This window comes from Anguilla anguilla, chromosome 5, assembly GCF_013347855.1.
Source record: "Anguilla anguilla isolate fAngAng1 chromosome 5, fAngAng1.pri, whole genome shotgun sequence".
In the NCBI taxonomy this organism is placed as follows: Eukaryota; Metazoa; Chordata; class Actinopteri; order Anguilliformes; family Anguillidae; genus Anguilla; species Anguilla anguilla.
The window spans coordinates 35175333-35188770 of NC_049205.1; the positions used below are offsets into that span (position 1 = coordinate 35175333).

At 41.9% G+C, this 13438-nt stretch overlaps 1 protein-coding gene across 5 annotated transcripts in view; it reads right to left on the bottom strand.

The window, feature by feature from the left end:
* dus2 (dihydrouridine synthase 2) overlaps window positions 1–13416 on the bottom strand; it is a 32619-nt gene extending 19203 nt beyond the window's left edge. The window contains exons 1-8 of one of the 5 annotated variants that reach the window (XM_035418245.1): window positions 13331–13401; window positions 11573–11615; window positions 11127–11342; window positions 8613–8658; window positions 6730–6821; window positions 3991–4034; window positions 3341–3401; window positions 417–464 (exon numbers count right to left, since the gene is read on the bottom strand). In XM_035418245.1, the coding sequence (XP_035274136.1) occupies window positions 417–464; window positions 3341–3401; window positions 3991–4034; window positions 6730–6821; window positions 8613–8658; window positions 11127–11252 (417 nt within the window). In that variant the 5' untranslated portion in view covers window positions 11253–11342; window positions 11573–11615; window positions 13331–13401. Of the gene's footprint in view, window positions 1–416; window positions 465–3340; window positions 3402–3990; window positions 4035–6729; window positions 6822–8612; window positions 8659–11126; window positions 11343–11572; window positions 11619–11848; window positions 12436–13310 lie in introns of those variants that run through there. The other 4 variants (XM_035418246.1, XM_035418243.1, XM_035418244.1 and 1 more) reach the window with 4 other exon arrangements.
* Between the last annotated feature and the right edge of the window lie 22 nt (window positions 13417–13438).

Genomic DNA, 13438 nt, shown 5'->3' on the forward strand with positions numbered 1-13438 from the left:
GTAGTGGAGGAAATTACAACAGCAACATTCCGTTATGACAAATTAGAGCTGACAAACCTCTCACCAACTAGACTGCCCTTTACTCAGATTATAAATGAACACACCATTCATCTTGTGGACCGGTGGTTCTCCGAGCAAAAATTACATTCAGCTACACAGAAATGAGAAGAGTAATTACCTCTCATCAAATATTGAATATAATATTGACTGCAACCACAACCCATCCGAACTAGTCATCTCAAAGACAACATCCACCGTCAATACGTAGAGACTGGATGGGTGAGCGACTGCCTCGCTGAGAACGCGCATAGCAGAAAGAGAGCTGTTGCTGTTTTCGGCTCCCCGCTGTGATGTGATGATGGTGTGAATGCGAGGGAGGGGTTTGGGTGGGGTGGGGGGGGGTGAGGCACACTTACGGCTTCGATCTTGTCTGGGGTAGAGAGGAGAGCGGCCCCCATTCCTCCCTGCGAGAAAGACAGGAGACGACAGGTGACGCGGCGCATAATGAACATGACCCCCGCCTCCCCGGCGGGCTTCTCATCAGGCCTCTGGGCCCTCGTCGTTAGACGTCCCGAGAAGGACTCATCATTAACCGTGAACTTGGGGGCTCATCATTAAATGAGGACTTGAGGGTTCATCATTAAATGAGGACTTGAGGGTTCATCATTAACTGTGGACTAGGGGCTCCACCATTAACCGTGAACTTGGGGGCTCATCGTTAAGCGCGGACGAAGGACTTTACCGCAGGGTACGCGCAACTTCGACTCTCGGAAGCCTGTACGTTTTGCCATTCCTGGGGTCTACCTGCAGCTGACGGTCCCAACGGTTTGGCCGTGTTTCAAAGTGTAGGGTAGAACAAGCACAAAACTGTCCAGACCCACGGCGCACCAGTATAAAGTGTCATGAGTAAAACCTTGCTAACTATATAGCTTGGTAGCTATGGCATGTCCTCACCTCCTATAACGTTATTTGTTGTCCTCCGTGTGTCCATACATCTGTATCGGTGGTACGCGCTAACTAGGTTAACTAAAATAGGCGAAACGCTAACATGTTAGGGTTAGCTAAAGTAATGTTAGGCGATAAAGCTGTGCTTAAAAATCTTGTGCCGTTCGAAGTGGTGATTTTGGGAGATGCACCTGCGCATGCATCCTACTAAACGAAGCATCACCTGCGCATGCGTACCACCAAACGTCCCCCTCAGGTCGTCCATGAGTGAGTGAGTGACCACAATTTGCCATGCATAGCCCACGCCGGCAGGCAGTCGTGGGAAAAAGAGCGGGCAAAGAGCCCGTTCAGTTTGCCATTCTTGCACCAAAATACGTGTAAATGGAATTGTGTGTCCTATAACATCCCACTTCCCAAAGCTTGGCTTGTTATTTGCAGTGCCGAAAATATGCTCAAGCAACAATGGTGGCCGCACAAAAAGCATCGCTCGAGTGCGAGACTGACTGGGACCTCGTATCCAAAGAGGACATCAAAAGCCAATTTGAAGGAGCTGGAGCAAATTGAAAAGGATAAATGGGCAACTGCGGGCGAGAAAACTTTCCCTCGCACCGCAGTGGATGAGTGTGTCCGAACTACTTCTCACAGCACTCGACGTCTTTACAGAAAGGGCTTCATTAAACACAGCTAAGCAATCTCCAGACGGGAGAATTTGTTTAAGCTGCTGCCAATTGTAATTCCTGTTGGCAACACAAATAAGCCAATAGAAAAACAATTGTTCCAGTGAGTGGTTGAAGTTAATCACCGACTAAGTAAAAAGGAAGCGCATTTCTTTGTTTTATTTTTTTTATCAGAGCTGCTAGGTGGGTCATCCCGTTAAGGCACTGTTCTAACTCAAGGACAGGCCCCAAAGTCTGGTATCGATAGGCAATTGAGCAGTAACACAGCAGTAAAGTCAATTTAGTCACATATTAGTTGTTATGGGACAGACTGTTTGCTTCCTAAATGGCAGTGGTAATGCATGGATCAAGAACCTGACATTGGGAATTTGAAGCATGGAATCAATTCTTTGCATCTGTAAAATATAGCTTTCAGTGATAATTGCGAAATTGAACTGCATATCCCCATATTAACCCTGCTGGGATTAGAGGTTATGTTGGATATGTGAAAAAAAATCAATTGTGTCAATTCAGGCATCATTCGTTGAATACAGTGTAATGTCGAATTGTCGCCAAAGCAATTTGACATTTTAAAAGCCTAACGCATTTCTGAACTCCATTCGCTCAGGCTAGCAGCAACAATACTGCACTTCAGGAGTGCACGGCGTCTCCGCCTACTGTTCACCATTCGCTACATAGCTGGAGTGTAGCAGAACAGAACCCTTGATGAAGGTTTATTGGTAGGTGCTCTTTTTTTTTTTTTTTTCCGGTTGCCATGGTTACCATGCTTTGAACGGGCCCTGGATGAGTCAGCTGTGCTACTGTACCTGCCGTCACACACCGTTTTTTTTTGTTTTTTTTTTGTGTTCAGTTTGCAAATGGCCAGGGTATTAAACACCTAAGGTGTTTCCAATTTGGGAACGGTGAAATTTTGCACTGCTTTTACACTATGGAGTACTGTTAAGATTCAACACAGTCACTGCATGCACATGAGCACACGGGTTGGTGTGAAGACATTATTCAGTTTGTGTTTGTTATGGGAAAAAAAAACAAAATAAATGCAGGAATGACCCCAGAATGACAGTATGAGATATTTACATTCCCTACATCAAAAAGAACAAGAACACTGCAGTCATTTTCAAGATAATGATTAGATGTGCATGGAAAAAATAATGAATGTTATGTAAAATGATTTATGTACTTTGTAATGTAAACGATCAATACATGCTCTGTGGTTTCTCTCGGAATTAAGTAGCCCCATATTAAGTGTATTTGCAAGTTTATGCTTACTTTTGTTGTTATCCATTTCATGTTGAAATTGGAAAAGTAAGTGAACACTAGCCAGGCCATTTTAATGCGGAACAATTCTTCAATTTAAGACATACATAATGCAATAAGACTCCCCAGTACATTTAATTGAAAGGAAATTAATGCAAGAAATTTTTTTTTTCTTTCTTTTTTTTATTTTTTTATTTGTTTGACCCCTAATATATATGTCAATGAACCCAAAAATCTGGACTGGCTATTTTTCTTAAATTCAGGCTACAATTCCCACAAAATCTGGCCTTGATTTCTTTGCTCCTTTTTTGGCAGATCTATCATTTGCAAACACACCGCACAAATGAAAAACACTGTTCAGTTCATTTCTGAAGCGTTAATTGTACTCCTCAAATGCATCTAACGCGGCCAGACCTTGGCCTTTGGACAAAATGTCGGAATGCGGCGGAACAGAACCTTACCTTAGTAGAGTACTCTTTTGGACAGCCCATGTTCACATCAATGGCAGCTACATCATTCTCGCTGATCACAACAGCGAGAAAAAAAAGGATAAGAGGGTTAGACGCAGGAGATGAATCGGTCTCGGTGACAAAGAATAAATCCAGGGCCTTAGCGGCGATGGAGCAGCCTCGCTTCAAGCCGTTTACTGGCGTTCGATAAAGCACACAACGTGAAGGAGAAGCGGAGTAAGAGCCCGGATTGAAAGCTCAATGCCTGTCATTAACAATCCCAATTTGGCCATCCCGAAATTGACCATCGCTCTTTATGTATCATCAAATGCTTTTGACGATAGGCTACATAGGCTAATCAAACCATCCCCTTAAGATCATCAGTCCTGGCCAATTTCATGATTAAAAATCAGAAAAAATCAGGTTAAAAATCAGAAAAAAAAGAATAATCTTGTGCATTCGCCCTGTCCAGTCAGTTGTGTTTTACTGGGTTTTCACCATGAAACAAAGCAGATAAGTGGTACAGACACTTACAGAAGGCAAAGGAAAGACAGCGCAAGACGAGGGAAGGGGAGAGTGCTAGAAAGAGGTAGAGAGAGCAGCAGGGGGGCTGAGAGAGGTGACGGGGAGACCAGGAACGAGAGGAAGCGATGCAGACTCACACAAGCCGGGCGACGGTCAGCGCTCTTTGGGGGTCTGCGGTGCCCTGTAAGACAACCACACAAACGCAAATGAATGGAAACCGAGGCGGGCGCTAACGCTAAATTCAACCGCCTCGCTGAAGCCAGCACAGGCAAAAGGAACAGAATGTTAGCAGGAACAGTGAATGTGATAAGAATGGCTTATAACAATATATCATTATACAGAGCAACTTACCCAACTTTTTTTTTCATAGAATTTACATTGCATCCATTTATACAGCTGAAATGTCTACTGAAGTCTGCTGCTGGTTAAGTTCCTTGCACAAGGGTACAACGGCAGTGTCCTACCCGGGAATCGAACCTGTGACCTTTAGGTCACAAAACCAACTCCTTACGCATTATACCAAGCCGTATTAACAGACAGCACGGCTGCTGATTTAGAGGACTAATGACGCGAAACCGATCGTAGCAATCACCCAGGGACGGAGGCATCCAGTCGGCGGGACGACTGCGTTTCGTAACGCGGCATCCAACCCCTCCGCGAGCCGGCTGTGATAAGATAAGCTTCCCACAGCGACTTCCTTATTCACGCGTTTCAAGTGTCCAGTTCAAACTGAAGCTTATTCTGCTCCGTTTTACCATAGGCACTTTGTGTGCCTGTGCACAGTTGGAACCTTTAATTTCATCTGTGCATTCATTCACTAATTACATTTATTAATTCCAATTATTTAGGACTGCGGACATTCAGGAGCCTTTTGAAATTATACTCCGGGAATGTCTGTTTTTGTTTCAAGCAGTGAGAAATTCAATGAGAGCAGTTATACAAGGTAACTTGCACATGATTAGTTAAATAGCATTGATGAAAACTAGTTTGCAGAAGAAGTGCATAAAATGAATCAAACACCCAAATGTTGCTTGTCAACAGTAACGTCACGGTGGTAACTGCAACATCAGCATTGGTGACTGGAGTGGTGCAATCGGGATAAATATTTTACAAGTGGCTTGACATTACATTACATTTATTTGGCAGATGCTTTTATCCAAAGCGACGTACAATAAGTGCATACCTGAGGTCGTTGGCACAACTACACTGACCTTCGGTACGCACTTACTGTACGTCGCTTTGGAAAAAAATGTCCACCAAATAAATGTAATGTAATATAGTACAATATAATGCAGTTACCACAAAGTAAGCATAGATGAAGAGTGACGTTAATGTTGACAAGAGACAAAAAGGTTATGGCCCCCTTGTTGGTGGAAGTTGAAGCACATACGAGAAAAGATGAATAGAAACTGTTGGCCCTAGCAATAAGACCCAGTCATCCCAGCCAGGTAAACCCTCCCTCCAGCCAATGCAAAAACAAATTATGTATCACCCTGCTAGGTAACCAGCCACAGTAGACTCTGGAAGGCTCCAGACACGATTCCAGACCGTGGGGCCCATCCAGGCTCTGGAATGCTGCCTGAACAGGATGAGCCTCCCAGTTACCCAGAAATATTAGGCTACACAGTCTTAATCAATAAAAATTGCCCCTGAAACCGACAAGAATACGAAACACACAAATGTTAGTGATGGAAAACAGCGTGTGAACAAAGCGGAGCTGACGGTGAGTGAGGAGTGGAGCCAAATTCAGAGTCAGTCTTCTCCCACTTCATGCATCTCGAACAGTGTATACCCACAGCACACGCTCGGCTAGCCCCATCATGGCTCTAAATAAACTTAAATATCCTTTTCAAAGGTGGAGGTCCCCAACTATTTTTACCAAAGAAAATGACAAAAAGCATACGTACATAATAAAGGCTGACAATGGAAGGGATGGTGACTGAGAATGTGGAGACGCCGTTTCCATCAAAACGTAAATTTTAAGTAAAAATATCCATTTTTGAATTACCTTTTGCATTACATAAATAATACAGTCCTACTACTGCTCACTGTCATGCCATGTTGAAAAGCTTGGGCGGTCATTTAAAATGGTGTGGAGCCAGTGAATTCTGATAGCATTTTTTACACGTACAACTCCAGCGGATGACAGCTTCAACCGCTCCAGTCAGCGAAAATCGTCAATAAGAAAGGGTTCCAGTCAGACTGTCTCACTAGAGTGAAGCATGCAAGCAGGACTCGTTGTTCACTGTCCTGTTATTTTCCCTATCTGCAAAGCTGGGGTGTGACTCGTCACCAGATCTCTAACATTTCCCATCAGAGCTGCAAACATTTTTCAACCGGCCAGAGTTGCCAAGACAACGAGGAAATCATACTATTTAGAGACCTTGCTGGCACATAACCACCTTGCTTTAGTCACTCTTGCTTTAGAAACCCAAAGCCAAGTGTTTTTTTTTTTTTTTATGACATCCCTATCTACAAGTAAACAACAGCAATGACTAAGAATAATACTGACTATTGCAAACACCACAGCTTATGACAAATATATTTTTTGTAAGTTAATATTTACCCACATCAACATGCAACTATACATGGTCCCCTGCAAATATAACGGATACCTCTGCTTTACAGCACAGGCCCAGAAATACGAGTGCAGTGTTTATGACAAAGAGCACAAGGAATTTGAAACATTCCAATGTGGGGAAAGTAAGTAGAGAAAGCGAAGGTGTTTGTCAACAACAACGCGCTTTTTACATTTCATTTATCTAGCTGGATTGGTCCGTATTATTGTGTTCTGTCGGCGGGCCACCTATTCATTCACCCAGAGTTGAACAGAAGCGATGGGCCATAGAAACTAGGAGGTCACGGACTAGCTTTACCATCTGGAAGACGACGTGATCCTTCTCTCTCTGGCAGGTCCGAAACACCACTCTATCATCCGGAGCCACAAAGTCGACGGTCTCCAGAACGTCTGAAGAGATAAAGTAAAAGCATGTATTCAGCACAAGATTCATGGATTTAGTGGGCATTTTCTTCGAACTTTCACACCGTCTTATTAAGCTGGATTCAGCAAAGGAAGAGCCTTAATGGCACTTCCAGTGATTATAGGAAGAAAGACAAGCCCGCGGAACTTTCAAGATATCAACAGACCCTTGTATAATTGACAATGCTAACAAAGACTTGAAAATAATCCAAATCATTCAGCCTATAATTAAACCCTTTTAAAGTTAGACTTTGTGAACATCTGATTAGGATGGGTTATTTCACCAAGTGCTACTTCAAGAAGGAACTGTGAATAAACCTGAGGCATTAAGGCTATGAGTATCATCTACAATGTGTTTGTTAATCCCCCCCCCCCCCCCCCCATTCTGCATGCTTCTTTCATTTTCTCCACAATTCACTGGTTTTTTTTTTAGAGTGCTTTCATCCTGTTGTTGTAGGTAATGAATGGTAACTACGATTATTTGTAACATTACCTGGCTTTTATGGAAGATTTATTTGTACCAAAGTCACATAACTATGCAGATTAATGACTGAAAGCTTTTAATTTAGACCTTAATCATGCATGCAAATTGAAAGATTTCGTTTCTTCTTTAAATTGAGCGTGTGTGTGTGACACAAAATAGACAGAGGTCTACAGCTTTCTGGTTTCCTCCAATGAATTGATTCTCCACACAATTGCAACCGTAGTCTCGCCCGATCAATGCAAGATCCTCCATCAGTTCAGGATGGCAGGGACAAGCATAGGTGGAGTCACAGACGACACAGGCGGACCACAGATGCCTGAGTAAGGAGAATGGGGACACCCTGCTGACTAAAGTTATCTTTCAGTGGGTAGACTGAAAGCCAGCTACGCACTAGGGCCTTGGCTGGATGCACAACCTGACCGGCTGGCCACATTCCAACGCTGCCTGGATCGGCCAGCAAGCATATGCATGAAAAAAATTAATTTAATGCATTAAAAAGATATGCAAATAAATATGTAAATGAGAACACTGAAAAGCAATATGTGCCTGACCAATGAAAAGGAAAATCAAATGGAGTCATTAGGTAGTAGGCTAACTGAAAAAACTGAAAATCAAGGATGTCCTACATACCATACATTTCATCTTGCATAGGATCATTAATGACTAAAAGCCAAAGTTAATATATTCTATGCATTTTAATTATGGCAAAAAAAAGCTTCCATACTTGCTTGTATAATAAAATCTGAAAATTATACATAAAAAAGGGTTTATGGATCATTATACACTACACGGCCAAATGTATGTGGTCAAGTCCACCCCACCCTTTGTTGTAATAACAATCTCCACTTTTCTGGGAGGGCTTTATACTAGATGTTGGAGCATTACTGCAGGGATTTGTTTCCATTCAGCCAGAAAAGCATTAGTGAGGCTGGGCACTGATTGGGCGATTAGGCTTGGCTCGCAGTTGGCTTTCCCAAAAGTGTTGCATGGGGTTGAGGTCAGAGCTCTGTGCAGGCCAGTCAAGTTCTTCTACACTGTTCTTGACAAAACCATTTCCTTATCGACCTCGCTGCATGCCTGGGGACATTGTCATGTTGAAACAGGAGAGGGCCTTCCCTAGACTCTTGTGGAAGCACACAATTATCTAGAATGCAATTGTATGCTGTGGCATTAAGATTTGCCTTCACTGAAACTAAGTGGCCTAGCCCAAACGTTAAAAAACAGCCCCAGACCAAGTGGTGTCCAGATACTGTTGGTCATTTAGTGTATATGAGGTATGGTTAGTTCTCATTTACCATTCAGAACCCTTGTGCACTGCACCATTTTGATGTCAATCAGCTCCTGAAGAGAGGAAACAAAAAATAAATAAATCATATGGACTTTGACAAGATATTTGTTTTTCCAGGAAAAGGAACCGTTGCAGCATTCTTGTGAACACAAGTCTTCAATTTCAGTTCCTTCCCAAATGGAACTGTGCAGAATTGCCTATCCATGCATCGTCAAACTCTGTCAAAACAAATCAGAGACAGCCCTTAACTGCTTACTTTGTCAAGTCAATAACAAATTGACATTCTTTGTGCGCTCTGAACAGCTTGAGCAATTGTAGCAGAACTGTTTAAATCAGGAGCGGTTTAACAGGAGAGATCTTCGCATTCACCGTGGGACTGCAAACTAAATGGTCAGGCGGTGGGCAGTCGGTTTAAAAGAAACCTTTCGATTTTTCAGAAGCTTTCGGCTTTCAGGGATATGGCAGAAGCCACGCAGGCAATGAGAATCACAGCTCAATGCGCACATGCTTCTTAGAAATCCATTACCAAGGCCTAATGCCTTCTATGCTGAGACAAAAGAGACGCACAAAATGTCACTCGGGCGACCCGAGCCTTAAGTAGCCTTCGTTCAGAGGCAGACAAAAAGGCTTTGACGTATTCGCTGCCAGCACACATCCTTCCAGCCTTGGCCCCATATACGCTGTGGTGCACTGTAAGCTTGGGAAATGGCAAAAGTCACAAAGATTATCTGAACTAATGTGGGAGTACCAAACATACCAGCTTCCATAATTCTTTTTCCCCCAAGAAGTAAAACAAGCAATGTGTCCACAGGGTTCAGGAGAGATGCACCCAGAAATGTGTGCATCTGGCGCAATAAATGACTGCCATAATAATAAACATGTTCTTGTAATGATTTCAAATTGGTCCATTCATCATCGTCAGCTATATTTCTGTTGAGATGCACCCCTTTCAGAAAGAAAATTACTCCACAAATTGCAATCTCTCTGTGCCCAGAGAAACAATTAGGTTAGTTGTCGTGAACACACAGACATGAATCAGCCATCATAGTCACTTCTCTGGGGACTTAATCAAAAGAAATAATCAGAGATTCACACAAAGTGCACATTAACTAGTCATTCTGACACGCATAATAATGGTAGAGACGATTGGGTCATTCCGTTCGTCAGTGGTTCAGCCAAGGAAGCAAACATTTGTTGCCGTGTCTATTTTTCACGGAAAACTGCGAGCCCACCAAAGTATGAAAGCGGGATTTCGAATTGCTCTTCAAGCTTTAAGCTAGCAGCTGTCATCCTGTAATGAAAATGATGACAACAAAAAAGCAGTCAATTTAATAGATCGATGGAGTCAAAAAAAATATTACTTGAAACATATGAAATAATGTTAATTAAATAATTAGGCCGGTATCCATGATTTTTGCAACAAAGTATTGCAATTATAACTGATTGATGAGACAGTAATTTTAATTACTTTAACATTTCTTTAGAGATGCCCAAAATCTCAGTGTAGTAGAGGATGGGAATTTATAAGATTAAGATCTACATGATTAAATATTCAATATATTTGCAATACTGTGTTTTCACAAGTTAACATTAAAATGTTGCAACAGACATTAAGCAGCTGAGCTGGAGACTCAAGTGAAATGATGTGTCACTAAATCAACGGAGCTGTAATTTTTTTAAATGTAGCTTTAGCTGAAAAATGTCTCAAACGGTTGAGACAGAAAAATAATAGAGCTGCGTAGTCTGAAATTCTGAAGGGCGAGTCTGAGCCACAGGGGTCCAATCAGGTTGCATGGCTAATCAGTGCGATAATGGAGTTCATGGTTAAGTCATGCAGGGAGGAGAGAGTACTTTCCTCTAATGGCCAGGTGACACTGACATGATGAACAGTGATAAACAGAACCCTCCACTTGCATTGGCGCCTCACAGTGAACACATGTAACTGTGTTCCCATCTCCAAAACTTACACGCATTGATGAGCTTGCCAGTTAATTGCCTTAGATGGAAAGTTGTTATTTGGTAATCCAGTAGCATTTGTTCAGTGATTTCAGAGACAGATGTCTAACAGGAAAATAGCACACTCGTGGTTCTTCCACAAACTTTGACAATGCGCATCTACAGCAAAGCCAAGTCTAGAAATCTATTTGGGATTGCTTTATTGTGTGAGTGAACAAGTATTATGAATGTATGAATACTGTATATTCTCCAAACCAGTAAATAGTGGTCAAGACTATCAAGACCCACTGCAATTCCCAGAGTGACCTCTGTTCTATCTTACATTAATGAAAATTTGAGGTTTTGACATCATACCACTTTTGAATTTACTGTGCCAAAGATCTTAAAGATCAACCAGATGCTCAGTTCTATATTGAAAATGAATGCAATGTCTCTACTTCTAAAGGTTCTAAATTCATCTCAAATATATGAGTTATGTGCTTACATTATAGGCCTCTGCTCTCTGAATGACACAGCAACATAAAATTATCTTTGAATGTTGAGTGCTGGGAGAATGTTAACTTACCTCACAGTATACAATGTCAGCCCCATAATCCAAGGCCAGAAGCCTCATGGGTAATGTGCCCACACGAACCATTGGTGCCAGTGCCGTTTTATCACAGAAACACAGCCTGCGCACTGTCTGTGCCATCCTATCTTCTTTTGTTGTTTGTCGAAAGAATGAATGAAGTATCAGGACAGGCTAAGAGGCTGCACAGGTCTTGGCCAGTCGTTCTTCATCCTGAATGAAATGCATGTCGAATTGGACCAATAAGAATCAGTTGCACAGTGTGTTCTTTTATTTTCCCCCTCTTCTGACGCTAAACGGGGAGCTAATGAAAAAAAGACAGAACTTCCGATTGTGAATATCTCTCACTCACAACAGCTGGTAGCCTGTGGGTGCCTGTTAAAGTCAAGCTGAAGGACAACAATTCAGCAACCACAGACAATAACAGCTGACATATTTCTGACCTTGGTATGACTCAGCTTTACAGCAAGTCTGCACATTCCGTATCTGCTGGATTAAGAGGAAATGTCAGCACTTCGCAACCCTTTGCAGACTTCACATTTGCACAACAACAGGTATGCTCTTGGAGGGAGTACAACAGAACTGACTGAGTGCTGAAAGCTTTGAAAGCATAAAGATTAATTTAGGGCATGTGCACGACCCCACTGAATTAGAAATTAAAAATATGCACACCTGAAAAAAATGCTTATTTGGAGGTGTTTAAATATCATTGCGATTACCCGGACAGGGGTGATTCTGATGAACTTGCAGGTGTACCGGTCCCAGAAGTTTTGTTGTCCTATTTCAGCCTGGACCATCAATCTTACCGTGTAGTCAGTTTCATTAGCCTAAAAACATGCCTGAACCTCACTTCAGTTTTCTTGTGTACCAACTATGGATTCTCCCCTAAATTTTATGATGGAGTGGTGCTAGGATGTCAGGCCTACTACTTGAATAACCAGTTTTAGGCTGAAGCGAACTTTGACAAGGTGGACCCTAAAAAGTTTTACAAACAATAATATAGCATGCTTTCTTAAAATAAGAAAGTGTACTTGGGTTACTTTTTTAACTATTATACACCTCAGGAAAATATCCTTAGGCTTATACTTGAACTTCTTTGCAATTTTAGCAGATCAAGTATATTCAAGTAGGCTAAAGAAAACGATACTAAAATACTGAACTAGTAGTAAGCCATGAGTGCTCACTGGATGTTTAAGTTACTTTTGAGTTTTATTAACTAAAAACTGAGCCAGTTTAGTCTCAAAGTCAAACTAGTGGGTCTATATTTAAACGTCATAGCCTAGAGTTTTCTTTTTTTCTGTAAGTTGGTACCGTGCTATGATGGCATTAAAAACAGACTGTGCGGGTGATTGACGAGTGTTTGTTTCTTATGCAGGACAGGGTTTGATGATCTAAATGCACCGACAGCCTTTTCCCTCAAAGATGGTATTTCTCGATATAGGCTAATTGTTATGCAGTGGTAACATTTCTACGCTTGAAGGTCAGGCACTCTTCACGTAAAAGAAGAAATTTTAGGGCAGTGCTGCCGATATTGCTTGTGTCGAAAGTGCTGCGACAGAAACAGCGAAAAATTTACTTCTGCCGTCACATCTGTCCAGAGTGCAAACAAGTAAGGGATTCTTCACTGTAAGAAGAAATATTACGCCAACGCTACCTGCTGAAAACGTGTTACCTATTATAGCCAAACCTATTAAAGCAAACACTGTACACCACTAAGATAAGTTTAATTTAAAAAACGAATTCAGTTATGAGTGAATAAGAAGTTCGTGTATTTAAAATACATTCGCGAGCCATTCCTTTATAGCAACTTTCACGAATTGGCTATATCCAGGTGCGAAGGTGGCCGAATACAGATAGATAACGTTACATGGAACAAACGATTTTCACATGTTGTGCGCACGCCCTGTACATAGAGCGGTTGCTCATTGTACGAGCTAAATTGTCAACTCATATTACCAGTTCTATCTGAGACAACCCAGGCTAGTTTACCAATTGTGCAACTTTGTTAATGTAGCTAACGTACTCTCTATAAAGCCAGTGTAAGACGATGATGGAATGTATAGAGCCAGCGGAGCAATGGGCGAGTGTAGCTAAATGGAGAAATAGCTTTGAGCATAAAGGTTTCCACAAAATGATACTACCTCACTATGTGGCTATGTCCACGTAAAATTAAACACTTAACTGCAGTTCAGCCATCTCACCGAGGATCAAAGAGAGTATCTTCGTTTTCTTCACCGGTGTGTTGTGCTGATAGAAACATGTGTAGTGTTCAACTTTCCTATGCGACGAAATATACGTCATCAAACACC